The 20,151-nt window shown below is 35.3% G+C and overlaps 1 protein-coding gene across 1 annotated transcript in view; it reads right to left on the bottom strand.

Annotated features, from left to right (window-relative positions):
- The window catches only part of ASXL3 (ASXL transcriptional regulator 3), a 99,965-nt gene that overhangs the window by 55,466 nt on the left and 24,348 nt on the right, over positions 1–20,151 (bottom strand). The window contains exons 3-5 of the mRNA XM_058833632.1: positions 11,959–12,067; positions 10,495–10,606; positions 754–875 (exon numbers count right to left, since the gene is read on the bottom strand). Coding sequence (XP_058689615.1) covers positions 754–875; positions 10,495–10,606; positions 11,959–12,067 — 343 coding nt within the window. The remainder of the gene's footprint in view (positions 1–753; positions 876–10,494; positions 10,607–11,958; positions 12,068–20,151) is intronic.

Below are 20,151 nucleotides of genomic sequence, written 5' to 3'. Positions count from 1 at the left end.
ACCACAGCTAGGAGAGCAGTTGTGAGAAAAATTAAAAAATCATCTCACTATCCTAATACTTTAGAAAAGTCACAACTTGAAATGGAGAAGAATTAATGATTGGGGTTTTTTTGAATTCTAGTTTTTTAGCTTTTCTTTTTCATTTTTCTGGCTGTAAGCTGAATTAATTTGTCAATGCTGGAAAATAATTTTCACATCATCATGCTTTCAGCTAATAGGTGACCGAATAATCAGTTGCTTTTGCAAGCTTTAATACTTATCATGGAACCTAAATCATCCAAATCATAAGGTTCTTTTCTAAAAATAACTCTACTCCATTTTTATACCCTGTAGTAGCAAATATATTACGAAAAAAAAATATTTAATAGATCATAAAGAAAAACCGAAAAAGTATACCTAGATTCTTTCATATCTGCAGCACTTCTTTCAAAATGTTTTAAAATTTATTTTTAACTTCACATAAAGTTTTCAACACAAATGCTCACATAGGGGTGTGATAATATAATATCATATAAAGAATTCTGCTTACTTGAAATTGACTTAAGTGCTTACTGCACTTAGAACCCCTTTAAACTCACTAAAAGTAGGACTGCACCCTTGCTAAAAACATAGGAAAACCCCCAATAAAATGCCACTAAACATAGCACTAAAAACCTTTAGAAGACTCCTTAAATTCTGCTGACATCCCATTCACATAGGAATGACAGAGATGCTAAAGGGAAGCCAACTGATGATCAGTCAATACAATCTTACCTGTTTAAGTGCTTTCTTTGTGTGCTGCTGGAAGGAAGATACTAGCTTGCTTTGCACCGGTGCATTAGTAAGGCTTGAATCACGATTGGAAGACATTTCCTCAGATGTCTGCTTTGGGCAAACTTTATAAAAAGAAATAAAAAATCAGAATACTGTTATGGGGGTTATCTTTCCTATTTCTCTAGGAGTCAAAAGGATGGAAAAATAAACCAATACAAGGAAATGCCTTAAAATGAAAAAGCTTGCTGTAGAAAATTCAGCTCATCTTGAGGTCCACATCAGCTGAAAATGCAGCCATATTCTAAGTAAATGCACCGCTTCACCAATATTTGTACCTCATCACACCCTTTCTATGCAGTTCAGGAGGCCTTGCATATTTTGCCTTTCAGGTTCTAAAAGGCAACTGAAATTGTTTAACAACAGATTTCACATGGAAGCTAGATAAAAACTATCTTCCTCATCAACACATTTTAATGGATTATAAGATATCTAAATGAGCATTTATACAAGAGACAATGATGACCCCTGGATCTAGAAAGATTCATACATATGTTACTTCATACCAGATTGTAATGTCTTCTTAGGAGCCAGACTCACCTATTTTACAAGTACTTCTTGGTAAAGCTAAGAACAGACTTTGCTGCTTAATGAGGAGACTGGAATAACCTGCAAGATGAATTCTGGTCTGTCAGGTAATACATGTTGCTATGCTTGTCAGCTTTCTAAATAATACATGCTTTAATAAACAAATACTACAGCACTTGCATTAAACAGCCTCTTGAACAAATGTTCTGTGTGACACAGAAAAAGTCTTCTGGTTAAAAATAATTGAAAATATGATTTATTTTGTTTTTTTAAAAGCAGCTTTATTAAACAGATATGAAAGCTGTGAGAATAGCTGAAGGATCCTATTAGTCTTGGTGGTCAGCAAACTCAACTAAAAAGGGCTGTAGAAAGCTTTCCACTCTTAATGCCTTGCATTACTATTACTCTCACTAGTAACCTAAGACTACCCAGCTAAACCATTGTTAGCACGGATCCAGAAGTAAAGCAGCTTTTCTTCCATTCTCCTCTGCTGACTCAGTTCAAGTCTGCCTTCCAGCAGTGTTGAAAGCTGGTTTGTGTGTTGGCATACCTTCTTTATAAAGTTTTGTGGCAGTAAATGGTTTTCCAAGATTTTCCATACTTTGCACAACACCAGAATAGTCTGAAGACACTCAAAGAAGCTGCACAGACATGTGCCAGAAATAATGTAGCCCAGTGTTCATCTATTTCCTCTGCCCATCCTTCAGTGGGATGAGCAGACACCTGAAGTCCCGTGCCTCTAGCAATGTTTCTTAGATTAAACATTGTAATTTTTTTTAATTTGCGTTTGTAAGCAAAAGCGACACAGACAATTTAGCTATTAATAATTAATGGCCATCATAAGATGTACATGATAGTAAACTTTTTTTTTGCACTGGAAGAAAAAGTGATTAATACTTACCTCATTAAGAGAGAATACACTCTATGTCACTCTTGTTATACCAAGATAACTGGCATATTAGATTAAAATTTTTCATTACCAAGTAAGAGAAATGATATTTTGTCACAAGATTTATAACTGATTTTTATTTTTTTATTTGTTTTTCCACCTCCGTATAGTTGCAGGATTTGTCAAAATATACTTTTATATTCTAAAAATATTCTTTTTTCTTCAAAAAAGAACTTGCAACACAAAACAGGTTCTGAGTTGACAGAATCACCTGGTTTGGATCAATCTTTTCCACATGATCAGCAAAGCTTACTATCAAATAAGACAACATAAAGGGGCTGCAAAGTGTCAGCAGAAAACAAACAATACCTGGTTTATATAATCCAAATCACTGCAACAGCTAAGCTCCTGAGACAAAGAACACCTACACCAAAATAAAAACCTGACATTTCAAATTGCCCAGATTTTGTCTTCCCCTTCAGAGAAACTTTTTTTATTTTATAGTGTTCTGGCAAATTTTGAGAGTCAAAGAATTGAAGAAAAACCCAGAAACTGCATGTGCACACAAACCCCAAAGGTAACAAGAGGAGAAGAGAACACATTCAAAAATCCCTAGAGTGGAAATTGATAAACTTAAGTGCCCCTCCTAAAACAGGATAGATACAACATAACTGTCATGATAAACCTATTCCTCTTACCAAGAATGACTGCAACTCCTATTACCTTCTTGTTGAAATGGGAAATTCAGATTTTCTTTATGGTGATCTAGGATATTATTACACCCTTATTTATTTTGATGATAAAGTTCATTCTGAAGAGGTTTGACAACTATCTGATGATACTCAACAATACAGCCATTAATATCAAGGTCATGATACAGCAGGAATAAAAATAAGCATAGCTCTGTATTAATTTTGTACTTTCATTAATTTCTCTTTTAAAAATAAACCTGGAGTTGTGACAGAATTTATAAGAGGCCATACATTTTATTTCTATCATTTCTTTAATTTTGCATAAAACATTATCAGTTTATTTTGCTTCTGTTCCTTTGAATCTTTTACAATAAAGTTGCTCAAGAAATAGGGACAGTTCCAGTGGGTGAAACAACTTGAACTGAAAGCCACTGAGACAATAAATAGCTTTCCATCACTGTAATTTGTCCTACAGATACAGAAAAAATACCTCACTTCAGGCTGGTTCTTTAGTGCAACCCAAACCTAGTTTATTCAGAGTTTTGAAAAAACCTCTGACTTTTCCTGTAGTCCATGATTAAAGAAATGGATACATGAGGTTGAAATCTGCTGCTTAAAATGACACTGTGATTAGAGAAACTCAGCCTAATTTATTTAGAATAAATGATAGTCCCTTTCTAAAACTTATTTTGTACATTATATTTTTTCTTCATATATCTTGTAGCTTAAAATAGTAAGATAGTAGGATAATATTTTAAATGTTACTTTTTGTTTTAATTACATTTCCATTTAAAACCAGCATGATACAAAATATGGCTATGAACCTAACCATCTAGTAAATAAGAGATGTCATTGACTATTTTCCAAAAGCAGAAGATACAAGCATTAAAAATCTAAATACAATGTGATAAATTATACAGTTGCTTAATAACTTATACAGTCTACTCATTTTATTAGCAAAAAATAATAATAAAATTGACATACAGGCTTTATTTAGAGGATAATCAAGATTTTGTTTAAAAACAAAATGAATTGTCTTTTCTATAGGAAATTAAATACAAATATGAGGCAATGAAAAAACTTAATTCTTAAAACATGTTCTGCTATTAGTAACTCAAATCAATCTGTAACAAAGTGTGACTGTATTAAGATGCATGTGACCACATAAAATTGTCATGATAGATTTCTTAATTTCTATGGATGAAGTCCAACTGCTTTTCTCTGAATGAGCCAGACATAAAAAAGGGAAAAATAAGACAGAAAGATATATAAGTGAAGTCACCATTGATGATCCTACTGAGAAAAACAATGCCTTAAGAACAAAACAGGCATTTCTCCTATGGAAACTAAAGATCACAGTAACAGAAAAACAAATTTAATGTTCTTTGTACATGTATATACAACTCTGGAAAGCTGCAACCACTTTTTCCATAAACACTGAAGATCCATGAATATTATCAGATCCATGTTCACTTGAAAATTGTATCAGAAAAGAATGCTAAAAATAAACTGGGTACTGGGGAAGGAAAAAAAAAAAAGCCCTGGGAGAATGTGACAGATAAAGGGAAAATATTTGGGTAACAAATAAAGAGGATTCACCATTATTGCTACAGTGGAAAAAGGAAACAAGAGTGGTTTTAAGCCTACAGGAGGCATCTTCATTTAGTGGAGAATAATTAGGCTCCATTCTTTAAATCAGCTTCTGCAAGGGCCAGGACCACGTGAAGGAATAAAGAAAAAGCAACTATTAAGCCGTAAACTGTTAGGTTATGAGCTGGAAGAACAGCTGGGTTTCTGGAGATAAGACCTCCTCAGTGAGTGTTCAGAGACTGTTAACATGAACCACAGAATTAGAATTACTTAGCAAAAGGAGTATATTAAAAATGTTTTCGGCAAACTCCATTTAAAATAACTTCCTCTCTTCCATTTGTCCAAAACTAGTTTTGTTAATTATTATGAAAGGTTATAATTTATAAAAATCAGCAATGCTGTCTTTGAATTTCAAATTTTACAAGATATCTCTGTTATTTTTTATTACCTTTTACCTTCCCCATCCATGTAAAACATATTGGAAGACATGTTTCTTCAAAGAAACAATTTTTGGAGGAATACGGCAAAAAATTATTCTGTCTCCTTGCCACCGAAAGTTATTAGGAGTAACTGTAAACAGATTTATATAACTAGATGGACAGAGAAATTCCTGTCCAGTAAAGGGCTTATTTTCCCAAAATCAACAGCACAATCAATTTTGATTTCAGTCAGATCATATTGATTTAAAATCAAATTAGCAAAATCAACAGCAGTCCACTTCCCTTTTTTTTTAAAGAAACAGCAATAGATGAGAAAGATTGTTTACTAACGGCCACATTACAAAACATAAATTAATATTGTTACCATATGCTAAAGACTAGAGTCTACCTCAAGCATAAAATGTATGCACACACTCTGGAGATATGAAATTTCAGAGAACTCCCTTAGGAAAACATACACACAATCTCTCTCTCTAAAATATCCATAAAATTCAATATTTTCTTTGGGTGACACAGATCTATACTTGTATTGACATAAATAGTTTCACTTTGCCAACACAGATGTATCGAGCAATTCACCTCTGTCACTCTTTGATCTCTAGAGCCCAACTTGCCAAAAGTGAATAATTCAGAACTCTGCTGTTGCCATCAGCTCTTGAAAATGAAAACCAGTTTGGGAGTTAGTTAATTGTATGAGTTTGCCAAAGCAAGCAAAAACAGATGTATACATCAATGGTACTACAGTGACTGCAATATTCTTTCTAAAAAGCAATACTAGCATTGTAAATTAATAAATAGTATTGAATAGTATTTTTTGGAAAAATACATCAAGTAACACATCAGCTTTGTAGCTTGCACTGAATCCCATTATATTAACAGCCTGTTTTTGAGCCCAAACATTTCACAAAGCTTAGAAAACTGTGAATCCTTATTCCAAAGTAAGTCAACATTTTCCACTAAAAATATACAGCCTGTCATCACTAAGACACCAATTTCTTAGACCTCATTAACTACTGGAAAAAAAAGTACAGGAAAAAAAAAGCAAACAGATGAGAAACATCCTCAAGCGTCACAGTATCTTCTCTTATTCTTATGACTCCCTTCAAACAATAATGAAACAAAAGAAGTTAAGCTCAATCCCAGGTACCATATTTTTATTTTATAGCTGCAGGAAGATGAAAGAAAAAACCACAAAAAAATCTAAGCAAAGTGAAAAACTACCTCTTGATGATGTGTCACCCAAAACTCTATGTTTGAGCTGCTACTCCATTGATGCTCTTCTGCTTTTAGAGGAATCTATCTCACATCCAGATGTTGCCACGTGTGACAAACATTTCAGTAGAATCATCCAATATTATTCCCAAGAGACAAGATGCTAATAGTAACAGGTTTCACTGAATTGCCAGGAATTCCATTCCTGGAAAGGAATTGAATATCCAAATGTGGACTCAGGTTTCAAACAGTGGTGAATATACACTCCTTGTTACAGAGTTATCCTAGGGTTTCCTAGTCTAAAAAGCACAAGGTGCTCAAAAACACAGTAACTACAAAGCAAAATTTCAGGATTCATCATGAATGTGATCCTCTGCTGTCCCTCATTTTGTCAACTATGTCTACGAAAATGGCCCAAGGAATTAACTCTGCTATTAGCTCTGCTAACTCAGCTATGAACTCATGCTCATAGATGAAGAACATACACTTCTAGGAAGTGCTGAAAACCAAAGTGTCTCAGGAGACATACGTTGCTTGACTTTGGGCACACATCAGAAGCCCTCGTTGGGCTGAGGTGGGGAGGGAAGTCATGCTATAGCAGGAATTGCTGTCTCCTCCACACTTACATCATTGTGCATTCCATTGGATTGCACGAAGACAAATTTCAATCAACTGCGCTCTGTGGCTGATGGATTAGCCCCGGCTTCAGAAACCCTAGGGACAAATGCTTTTTGAGAACTGAATATCCTATTGATGGGCAAAAGGATATTATAGTCATCATTTTCCCAGGCAACAGTAATTGGGATTTTAATTCTTTTACCCACCACATCTTTACATGCTACCCCTGTATTTGAGGAAAATGGAATTTTAAAGATATGGGACTGCTACAGAGCTTCTATTAGAAATCCCATTCCAAACAAAATCAACTGTAGCATAAAGAGTTTCTTTAACATATGCCTTTGGAGCAGGTGGGGAAAGAAGAATTCTCCACAGCATCTGCAAAATCCTGAGGTGTGACCATTCTACTTGTCCACTTAGTAATACTGATGTGGTGTAATGGTTTTTGCCAAGTCATGTGTTTATAATGGTTACGAATTTTTATATTATTATGCGAATAAAATTGTTCAGTAGCCTGCATTTATACTGCAAAAAATGTGCCTGCTGAGGAATGATGTGATTCTTCTCTGTCAGAGTGTCAGCTGGTACTTTTTATTCCAAAAGACTATGGTGTAAAAGCGCACAAATGGGCTGAGGCTGCTGCTCACAGTTTCATCCTTTTGCCTCCAGCTACATTTAAAGAGGCATTTTTTAAACTCTTGCTAAACAACTTCGGATCACTCTGTCAGAATTGGGTCAGAATTTTCCATCAGAGTGGAAAAGAGCAAATAAAAATGCAATTAATTGGGCAATTAAGAATTCAGTGTACAAGCAACGCCCATCCTCATGTATTGCACATATTCTAAAACACAAGTCAGAGAATTTAATAAAGCATTTTTTGCACTGAACTAAATGCTACTTTTATGCCACAGAATGGTTTCCTGGAAAGAAAAAAAAAAACACCCCAGCTTTAGTGTGAAAAATGTAATTGGTCTGTTAGACCAAATATGTTCTACAGAAATAACTTTACTCAAATATTTACAAACCGATCAAGTCACCACCTCACCTTTCATAAACATAATGAGACCAGCCCTATTAAATCTCCTAGAACAAAGGAGGTATTTGTTCACTCAGGACTTCTTATGTATCTTTTCTAAATCCTTTCCTGTTTACCTTAATTCCTTCTTACAGCTATAATGAATGCAATACACTGGTAATCATTTAGCTAGTGCTATACCCAAAGGAAAATCTGTGCCTATATTCTTTAATCAGTACTATCAGAATTATAGTCTAAGAACTGCACTGGACTAATTAGCAAAAGCATCTCATTCATGTTCAATTTATTTTCTGTTGTGATCCTTAAATGCTTTTCAGATATACTGATTTATTGAATATATATTTCTTCTGCATAAATATGACCATTTTTCTTTGCTTGAAAGTCTAAAAAAATTCATGCTGTTCAACTCAAATAATTTACATGGCAATCAAAAGAAGTCTCAAAATGATGATTTATTACCAATACATTTAAGCTAAAAAGATTTCATAGTTTTCAAAAAGTATTGACAAAAAAAAATATTGAACGAAGATGGTCAAATCACACCCTTCAGAGCAAAATGCCTACTGTGGATAGTGATTCCTATGCCTTTGCAGATTAAATAATTTGTAACTTCAATCCACCAAAAATTGGATGTATTTTTTGGGCATGGTCCTATTTTTAAGGCAAGTCTTCTATACTGTTAACAAAACCAGATTTCTAAGTGTATATAAATGGTATCTTTAACAACAAACTTGCAGCCTCAAGAAAATCTATTATCAAACATGTTTGGGAAAATTATGTTCTGTATTAGGTGATATGCTAATATGCTGACATGCTATTTATGAAATACAAGCTGAATTTAATTCTTAATTGATCATATCCAGCATTCGCCATTCTATATGCTATAGAGACTCACCACTGCCATCCCATTTACTTTTTTTTAATATATCCATTGACATCCATTGCAGGACAAAAAATAATTAAAATGTCTTTTTGCCAAGACGTTAAATATATTGCAGTTATCCAAGATTTTTTAAAGATGATAAATGACAGAAAATTCTCAGCTTTAAAATCAACCTAGGTGTAATTTAATGCTTTATTTCAAAATGTTAAATTTTTGCAGCTTCCCTTTTATGTCACCACAAGTGCTATAATTATTTTTATTACTGTGAAAATAGTATATAGCCTGCTCCCAGTCAAAACCCAGCAATTTTCTACTTCTGGAATTATGACATCCTATTTACATTCTGTAATATCCTATTTGCATCCTAACACTCCTAAATAATTGCCCGTGGTTTTTTGCCATTATTTTTATTTGTTTATAACAAGTAACATCAACTTTGTATTTGTAACTGTATTTACACTGCTTTTTACTGCTCTGTTCTTCCTGCAGTTTCAGGTATTGCGCATCAACAAATTTTCTGAGTATCTAACAGGAATTGTTAAAGAACTACAAGCACGTAAGTTCATTTACATACACAGCATATACTACATACACATCAAACCATTGCACATGCAGAGTATGTTAACTTAGAGACTTATCAAAGAAAATGAAGAAGCAAATGAAGAAGCATTTAATAACTCTGGACTTCTGTTTCCACACAGCTCCAAAACTTCAGTCCTAGACAGACTTACAACATGTCTTGGAGAGCTCTGTTACTCCTATCACTGAACACTTTATGATTTTTCAGTGCTGCTGGAGAGCAATACAGAAATTGCAGCATCAATCCTGTAAAGGTGCAGCCTGGGAGCTAAGTAAGTTGCTCAAGTTAAAAAAGGAAGTCTGTAGCAGAACAACAACATGAGCTGAGCTAGTCCTAGTTGTAAACAGGACATCGTCTCACCATATACCAAGTCAAAACAGCAGGCTGCAGTCCAGCAGTGGGACAGGTTGTGATGAGGCAGCAGAAGAGAACTGATCAAGGAAAGGTTTATTTCAGGAGTCCTGGAAAGTCAGATTTTTTATTTTTTTTTTTAAATAAAGCATTTCCTTTATAATCATTACATGAATGTAGTTATAGTAATATTCACTCCTGTTACTTGCAAAGTAATTTCAGGTGACTGATGTTCTCTTTATGACTAACTATTAAGTCTCAAGAAGGAAAAAAAATATTTCTAAGGTTGCCATTTTAGAGTTATTTCTATGTTTCAGTTTGCCATTATCTCAGAGGAAAAAAAATGCACAGCATTTGATATTTCAAGATGTCATTATGCCACAATGGCAAACAGGAGCCCTTCTGCCTGAAAGAAAAAAAAATACAAACCTTTGTCCTCTACCCAGAACTCTACTGAGGGACCAACCCCGCATGTCCACACTGAAATCAATGAGATGTCTGAATCTGACAACTGCCAAGTCTGAAGCCTGGTAAAGGCAAATTATTCTTTAGCTCTGGGCCCTAAACAAAAAAACTGTAAGCCAAAAAATTACCTACTGAAAACACACCCAAACAGCACTGTTCTTTGTCTTTTAAAACCCTAAGTCAAATAAAGACACTCAGTGTTTCTGATTCCTTCATAAGGCCAAAAAAAAGAGGGAGTCACTCAAAATAGTTCCACTGAGTGGAACTCAAATATTCAATATTCCACAAAATATTATTTATACTGTTTAGAAATCACACCAAAAAATCTGAAAATCTGAAGAAAACAATACTTTTTCTTTTCCCAAAACATGCCCTGTAATATTGAGATTAAATCACCTACCACCATTTTCTTCTCCATTATTATTGTTTGTCTCAGCCATTTCAGTGCCATCTAACTCAGATTCACATCCTAAATCCAATGTTCCATCAGTAGGGCATGTTGATTCTTCTTTCTACAGATACAAAATAAAAATAAAAATAAAATTAATAAGAAAAAAAATCAATCATGATCCTGCTGCATCTCCGAAAATAGATTACTGCAATGTACTCTCATACTTACATTTCAGAAAAAACAAGAACAAAATAAAATATGCTTGTGAGTTACTCTAGAGACACCCATAAAAAAAACAGACTTTCATGAAAAAACTTGCAAACTAAAAGCAAAAAAGCTGTTCTGTGAGGTCATAACATGCTCTTTTTAAAACCAAAAAAGTCACATAAAATGCAAGATCTTCCACTTTTTCTTCTTTCTTTTTTTTTTAACAAAACCAGACTTGTGTGGCTGTTAAAAATCCTAGTTTTCCAGTTGAGTGTCTACAACACTGCAGCAAAACACAAATCCTTTAATGTTTCTTTTCTGCCTTTGCCTGTTTCCTGAATTCAAATAGCTGAAGCAACCTGGAGCTCACAAGCATGGGAGTGATTGTGAATTCCTGGAATTGTGCCAAGAATATCTCCCGATTTAAAGAAAAACAACAGCATTTGTTCTAGTAAATTAGGAAAGACAGCTTCTGAAAACTATTAATTCAATTTCAAGTAAAGGATTTTTAGTTAGCAGGACAAGACAAATCTATATACTTTTATGTTTTAATACACTTACATCAAATACATCTGTCATAAATTACAAAAGATCCTCCCCCCAGCCCAAAATTTTAGTTGACTACATTTACACTGCCAAGCAGATAATCTCACTTTCTATTTTCTCATCTCTGCTTCACATTATTTCATTTCTATTGTGAAAGCCCTCTAAGTTTGATCATGTACAAGAAAAAATTTCCACCCACAGTAAACATTATTCTCATACCAAAACAAAAAAAAAGAAAAAGGAATATAAATAGAATAAAGGCAAAATTCTATCATTATAATTATATTGCTTCTCAAAAGCAATGATGCAACCTTTGAATTAAAAGATGATTTATATTAGACTTGCAAATAATTTTTCACTATTCAAAAATCAAACATTAGTACAATTACTTAATTAGAAAGTCAGTGATCCCCTTGAGCTCACTACTCATAAAACAAAGGCCTTACTGTGAACAACTCCAAAAAAGCAGCATTTTAACTAAGCTACGTGGTTTTTATGCCATGTGCCAAATTCAAGAATACGTATATGCTTTCTAGGATAAAACAGTCTATGTTTACTTTCATTATAAATCCTTTTAAAAGACATCTGAAAGCAGTTAGAAGGACTATCAGGTCATTTCCTTGCCAAAGAATCTAATCTGTTTACCTTTATATCTATTGAGACATTCATAAAATGGATTAATAGCTGCACGTACAATCCATATACAAAATTTAAACTTACTTTGAGAGCATAGAGTCCTGATTTCCCAGGGATTTTGAAGAATGTTCCATCACCTACACGAGTGTTAGTATGAAGCATTGCATTCAGGCAAGCTAATGGAGAGGTTCCACTGAAAAATAAAATTGTGCAGTCTAAGATTGAGTGCCTCTTGTAAAACTATTCCCTTGGTCTATTTTTTTAAAAAAAACTCATGCTTGCCTGGCTTTTTTTTTTTTTTTTTTTGCCCCCCCCCCCCCTTTTTTTTTTTTAATTCTCTCAACCCTGAAAACATCTACATTACAATAACAGGCCAGTTTCAAACTTAATCATATGCATCTGTCCCCTAGGCTTGAGGCAAAAAGTCTGTGAATTATAATTATGCTTTTCTTCATACAGCAACCAGCTCCACATTCTGAAAGAACCAAAGTCCAAATATTTATGTGAAATTACTTCATAAATAACACCATGAAGCCTCATTTTTAAAATGTTACAGACAATGTGGCTGCTGCACATGAATGATCAAAACAGTACCAAGTTCAAGGGCAGCTGCATCCCATAGGATGAAAGGCAACAAAAGAATAATAAAGAGCCCAGAAAGAACACATTTAAAATTAAAAGTGATATATAGTAAAGCCTTCTTCTGGCTCAACATGGTCAGCATGCATTATTATACGAAAAATATAAGCACATTTGTGCCTTTTATGAAGCACTATCTTTTCTAATTAGGATTGTTTTAGAGATTATGAGACTGACCTCCTCAAGGCAATAATTTTAACACCACTGTGGAATGCATGTTAAAGGACTATTTAAAAAGAAACACAACACATTAAGAAAAAAATGAGTATTTGGACAGGGATATCTTTGTAGCATATACATGTTTACATCAGAAAAAGAGCAAAGATTTCTACCCTAGCTAGATGTATACTAATCTGAAAAGTTGATCTAAAAAAAGGTGGGGAAGAAGGCAGTTGTAAGTTATTTTATTTAATTTTAATTTGAAAACTGAAGTACAAGATCTGTAGATATACTATCACATCTTTGCCCCCATTTGCTGGCTACTGTACACGGTGTACTCAGGGACTGAATCTGAAACTGTGCTTCTTCCCTGGGGTCCCCAGTCTGCACGCACGCTTATCTTTAGCCACGTAAATAAATTCCACTTGGTTAAGTGGAACAATGCCTGTGCATTAAATTAAATGTGTTGCAAAGTATTTCAGGATTAATTATATACTCAACTATAAACCAGGAACAGGGCTTTAAAGTTCATCAGAAACTACTCTTCTTTATTCTGTGGCATTAAAACACAACATCCAATCTTGGCTGAAAATTGCATGTCTGATTTTTTTTAAAGACGTGAAACTGGATTTAAATTGTTGTACTTCATATGGTTATGCTTTCTGTTGATTTCCATGGCTCTGTTACTACAAAATTCATCCTTACTGTACATGTATCACTATTTTAATGGCAACCTTGATAATGTGGTAATTAAAAATTCTGGTATAAATTAAACCTGGCTTGAAGACACTATAAAGTGTCCTCAGGCCAGGAAGTCCTGTCTATTATAATTTATTTACTACAGGTCACCTAATGTACCATATTACTACATGTAAAATAAAAAAACTGCAGGTAAAAATGCTCCTTGTTGATAAACACATCAGTTAGTCAATAGGTACTTATTTTATGGGTATTCTAAACACGATCACGCAATATGAAAATTCTGACAAGTTTTTGTTGTTTCTTTTGCTTCCCTGCAAATAAAACTAGCTCTACATTTGGTTTTCATATAATACTTTAACAAAATACAAACTGAAATATGTTGGAAATAAAATGATACTGCTAGCAGTGGGGCAGAAGACATTAAGAGAGTTCATTGAGTTTAACGATTATTTAAACACTTTTTTAAGATGTAGGATACTTCTCTTTACACATTGTCCGTACTGTATTAATGCTTGACAAGCAAAGACAGAAAGCATTAAATACAGCAGTTATGGCTGTGTAATTTCTTCCATATGTTAACATACATAACGTGAAGCAATTTCAACTCTCTCAGACTTGGATCTTTTCAGTGAAACATTATCACCGATTAAGGCTTTCTCTGCAAGACAGAAAGAACTTGCTGACTCTGCAGCAGAACACAAACTTGGTATGTCAACAAGAAACAAAACTGTGTGTGCAGGTATGCACAATTTGTATTCTTCTCCTATTCTGATGGAAATACTCTGGACTCCACACTTATTTTTAGATATCATTAACCAATTAAAATGATACAGGATGAATGAACCCAAAATAGAGGATTTGGCAACATCTCATGATCACTACTGTGCTCACAGCAGATATCTTAATCTTCAAAGTCTAGACAACTGGCAGGTGGACAACAGAAACTACTCTCTGACTTAGAAAGAAATCCGTATTGGCTACTGAGCCAAGAAGCACTTTAACTACCACTATGCTTGTTTCTTACAGATATCTGCAACTCCTAATGGCATGCAGCCTAAGGGTCATATCCACCCCTCTTGAAAAGTGGACGTGGGTGTGTCCATAAGGAGCACAAAACAAACCACACAGAACACACTTAAGCTGCAAATGAAAATAATCTGGGAACACTGAGGGGTGGGATTTATTTTGAGCTAAGAGATAACTGAAGTTCCATGGTGTCCTTTGTCAGTGCTGCTTTGACCCATGTCAACCAATGGCTTGCCTATTCTTCTGTCAGCACTGACATCCTTAAAACACTGTATTAAAAATCCCAAATGTTACACACAACTGACGCTGGAAATGCTTGCAACACATGGGAGTGTGGTTCAAAAAGCCAGCAGTCTAAGATCCCGTGATGCAGACTGATGTCTGAATCATAGAGCACTTTCTGAGGGATCTGTACTACTTATTTCATGCTTTCTAAATTCTCCTACAGCCTGAGGACATGTTCCTTCTGCTCAGAGCCCCTGGAATGTATTAATACAGTAGTCAAGGCCTGCCAATATAAGACTGAGTATCTCTGAATATCAAAAATGGCACAGTTTGACCTAAGTTCTTGAAACACTCCAAATCAGTTCAACTTTGATTCAGTTAAATGAAATTGGATACAATAATATTCTACTTTGTAACTTGATATCTGTGAATTTTTAGAGCCATAATATATTTAAAATCAATATACTGCAAGTTTTATTGCCATAGTCTGCACACAAGAAATATGTTTACCATTTACAGTCTTCAGATGAAGAACTTTCATACTATTTATCATCATTTGGGTGAGACTGCTTTAAACCATTGTGGTATTCTAGAAGTCATTCATATATGGAAGTTACAATCTGTAGCAATATATCTTTAAGATTGGTAATTTTCTGCTTGTGTGTTTATTTTATATATGTATACATCTATACACATATACAAGAAATATATACACCCCCACACACTTTAAAAAACGTTTAAAAGGTGAAAAGTTACTTACTTTCTGTAAAAGTGATGTTATGATGTTACAACAACCAGCAACATAGGAAAGAAAAGAAAAGAAAACACTCATTAACCTTCCAGTACAAAGGCTGCTAATACAACTTGATCATTTATAGGACATCAGGCATTTTCTTATTTCATAAATTCTCTTCCCCAAAATCACTAGAAGCTGGTAGTACTCAGTGCATCCCTTCAAAATTCTTGTACATCATCAAATCAAATTTTGCACCCCAAACTCCCCCAGTCAAAAATATCTCCAACATTTTGTGATTCTGGGCTCCCTCTACTGGTCACGCAGCCGGTGTTACCTAAATCGAAATGCCAGACTTTACACACACCAATCTCTGCTAAAACATGTAGGGGAAGTACAGATTTCAGTTACTTCCTCCTCTGTCACCCTCCACAAAATCCTATTAAAAATTTGTAAAAAAATCAGAAAACACGTTACGTATTTTTATGTTGTAAACTTCTCAAACACTTGGTTCTGTCAGAAAACCCAGAAAACTTCTGTGGTTATACATATAATTCTAATGGTCTTTGCTAGACTGCTCGCCAAGAGACAAAAATTGATCTTGGCAAAAAAAAAAAAAAAAAAAAAAAAAAAAAAAGAGAGAGATGTCTTAAATATGGAAAATAAATCAACACTGCCTTGACCATGCAATGTAGGGTAGCAGACAGTGAAAGTTCCCTGACACGGCAGCCACTCAGTACCACTGTACATGGTGTAACCCCCTCCTCTTCCTGACATGCCCCCAAATCTAATGATGACTGCCACAAGAGGAGCACCTAGGTGTCATTAATTTGTTCAGTATTTATTTGTTTGAAATCATCTGCTCTTTCTATGCACATCCAAAACAGTCACGAGGGAGCAACAAATTTTACTCACTACTAGAAACAAAGTAAAACCAAAAGGCTTAAGAACTAATTTCTAGGCATGATTTGAAGTCACACAGAATACAATATGTCCATAATGCATGTAAGTTACACCAATTTTAGAGTGATGACAGATAAAGAAAATAAAACTTATGAGGGAAGGCTGCAGAAAACCCACATGTATGGTACAGTAAACAGAAAAGTAAAAGAAGGCATAATTGTAATTTTCCTGAAATATATAAAATGTCAGTGGAGATGAATGTTCTTCATGGCCACTGGAGGAAGAAAAAGAAAGTTCATGGATAGCCTAAAAGTGTGAATGTAGCTGCTGATGTTTTAATCAACACCAGAACAGAGCAGGGCAGATTGTAAAATGACCTTCATCAGAAGATAATACACACACCAGTCCCAGCTGATACACAGACTGAAACCTGTCCCAGTGTTTGTATTGAATGTTCTCTTGAGCATCCATCCAGCACTGTAACCTGTGATTCTTTATCTCTTCAATAAATCAAAATTTTGGTTAAGGCTGAGGTTAATCACATGCCCTAAGTATATTTGTTCCAACATATACAGCAGCTAGAAATGCTGTAAAATTGACTTGATGTCTAGGTGTGCATTGTTTGCTGAAGTGTTCCACGCAGCACTGCATGCCTGGTGTGACGAAGCCCTTTGGCTTCCTCTTAAAAGCTCTCCCACAATCTTCAAGGATCCATGTTCCTACAGTCCTGCTGTCAAGTGTCAGCAAAATGTCCCAACCTGCCTCACAAGATTGTGCCTGTGACCTAGCTCAGGAGTGACACAGAAAACCACCAGGAACCTAAGCAGCTAGACCAAGATGAGAAGACAGCTGTGCTATTTAAGAAGATGACAGGCAAACTGCTGCTGACTGGTCTAAAGCTGTTCTCCTCCCACAGCCAGGCTTGACTAAGCAGACAGGGCTGCAGTAGCAGTTAGTGCTGGGGACAAGGCACATTCTACCAGACTGGGCACAGGAGAAACAACCAGGAGATGTCCAGTGAATTGAACACTGACTAAAAGACCCAGATATTTTAATATATTTAAACAGCACAGGTTCCTTCCCTTGGCATAGAGGGAAGCAGAGAGCACATGTAAATAGTAGAAAACAAAGCTGTTGTTGAGTGCAAGATTTCCTGCCAACCACCTACAACTTTTTCAGCAATAAATGCATCAAGTTAGTCTAAACAAACCAACCACTTGTCCCTGGCTGGACATCACTTGCCCACCAAAGCTGCTTTATCACTCCCCTTCTCAGCTGGCTGTGAAGAGAAAATACAAGGAGAGGATCACGAGGTAAGGACAGGGAAAGATCACTCAGCAATAATCACCATGGGCAAAACAGACTTGACTTGGGGAAGTAAGAATTGAGTTTATTACCAATCAAATCATATTAGGAAAATGAGAAATAAAACCAAACCTTAAAACACCTTCCTTCTCTCCTCCCTTCCCTCCTTCCTGGCTTAATTTCACTCATGATTTTCTCTACCTCCTCCCCAGCAGCATAGGGGAATGGGGAATGGCAGTTGCAGTCAGTTCATGACACATTGTCTTTGATGCTCATCCCTTTAGGGTGGGAACCCCTCACACTCTCTCTCTGCCCTGGGGTGGGTCCCTTCCACAGGGTGCAGTCCTTCAGGACCACCATCTTCACCACAGACTGCAGGGCAATCTCTGCTCCAGCACCTGGAGCACCTCCTCTCCCTCCTTCTTCACCGACCCAGGTGTCTGCACAGTTGTTGCTCTCACATGTTCTCACTCCTCTCTGCAGCTGCAGTTGCTGTTGTGCAGGGGTTTTCCCCCCTCCTTGGCTCTGTTACCCCAGGGCCATCACCATCACAGCTGATGGGCTTGGCCTGGGGCAGCAGTGGGGCTGTTTTGGAGCCGCTGGCATTGGCTCCATCGGACATGAGGGACGCTGCTCACAGAAGCCACCCCTGTACGCCCCACTATCAAAACCTGGCCATGAAAACCTAAAACACACAGGAAGACTGCAAGCAGTATATTTGCTTTCTCAGCCAATGTTATCGACAGACTATGGATTCCAGGTACAATTGCACTCTGCCATCCTTATTTCAGTAGCAAAATCCTAAGACTAAACATGATAATCCAAACTAAACCAATTTAAATTATCAAACAGAAAACTTGATTTGAACGATAAATTAAAATCTTGCTTTTGAATTTTGCCATTTATTTTCCTACTGCAAGGTTAATTTATTCATTGCTTGAAATGATTAAAATACCCCAATCAGCCAATAAAAAGAGCTTTAATGTAATCTCACTTTTTATTTATTCAGAGACTATAAATGCATTCATCAATTATCTAACTTATTGTACTGAAATTAATCCATGTCATATTTTCCAATGTTAAAACAGCAATGACACCATATTTACTAAATCATTACAAGTGTACTTATTTCTATCAAATAATTTCTGGAAAGAACCTTGATTTGATTAAGAGATTGACTTTTAAATGCTGAATGAAAGTACACTAGATGTGTGGGATATAAAAGGAAAAAAAGAAGAGACTTTCCAAAATATCACATATCCAACATGATTTATTAAACAATAAAACCATCTCTTAATATGTGGGTAGTAGGTAGCTAGGGAACCATCTACTATTTTTATATATACAGTCTAGTGAAACTGTAGAGCTGGAAGATCTCAGCCTCTCACACAAAGTTCTTATTCATAAATTGGAGCAATAAAAAAAGCATTTTTCTTTTTGAGCTTCCAATTGGCTTTTTTAATTTTAAAGAGACTACTAATGAGAACTACAGAGAATACTCAATATGAACAGTCGACATGACTGTCAAAACTGTTTATGTTCTAAAGTCTTAACCATTTAAATAATAAAGTCATAATAAATAAAATCTTAAGCCTTAAGTTATTTACTTAGGTTTTATAGGAATTGAAGTACATTCAGTTTGAACACTATTTATACAGTCTGAATAAATCATACTTCAAGTTTACTCCTAACATAAGCTCTCCCACTTGAATATTTAAATGTCTTTTAAAGGATTAAAAGACAAATCTTAAAATATTTTCAATATTTATTTTCAATCATTTTTTCCCACATTAACCAGAATTAACACCAGTTTTGTTCTCATTTGGGCAGCACCCTGAAGAAAGTTTTTACATCTCTCGTCCTACTTATGCTTCACTCATGGTACCTGACTTTTAGCCTTTGACTATCACCAACAGGGCTACTACTCTTGGGTGTAGCAAATAAGCCAGGCTATCAGGCAACAAGGCAAAGCAGTACAGCTCATTTGTCCACAGCCTCACAGACTGCAAATAACTACCATAACATGCTAGAAAAACAGACCTATTATTTTTACTACTGACATTGCCTCATCCTCAACTGTCATACAGATTTCTTGTTTTTCTATATCAGATGGAGACAGAGGAACAATTATTGGTAGCACAATGGAAAAAACAAGGACCAGTCCAGACGTACACAGATGTAACACATCTGTCATAGATACCCCATGTCTGTCTCACAAACTAGCAGAATTTACCTATCAGTTTTCACTGAAGTTACACCAAAGTGCTGACCCCCAAATTCTAAACCAGATGAATCTAGCAATGAACTTGAACCATGCCCTTTGCAGCTTTGAGGGAGTTAGAAGCAGCTGGAGTCACAGTTAACTAAAGTGATACATCACCAAGAAACTGAACCATATCAATATCCTTCAAATAGGAAATGATCTGTAGCAATAATGTATAAAAACTCAATCCGGATCCTAAATTCAAGCTAGGTATTACGAAAAGGTTTTTGGGTTTTTTTGCATTCTTAGCAGGAAATCTCATTTACAAACTCACCTAAGTCTAGTTTTACATTTTGAATTAACCCAAACTTGAATCAGGGAA

Source organism: Poecile atricapillus, chromosome 2, assembly GCF_030490865.1.
Source record: "Poecile atricapillus isolate bPoeAtr1 chromosome 2, bPoeAtr1.hap1, whole genome shotgun sequence".
NCBI lineage: Eukaryota > Metazoa > Chordata > Aves > Passeriformes > Paridae > Poecile > Poecile atricapillus.
The sequence above is the reverse complement of the archived record's forward strand: the minus strand, read 5'-3'. Positions and strand labels throughout refer to the sequence as shown.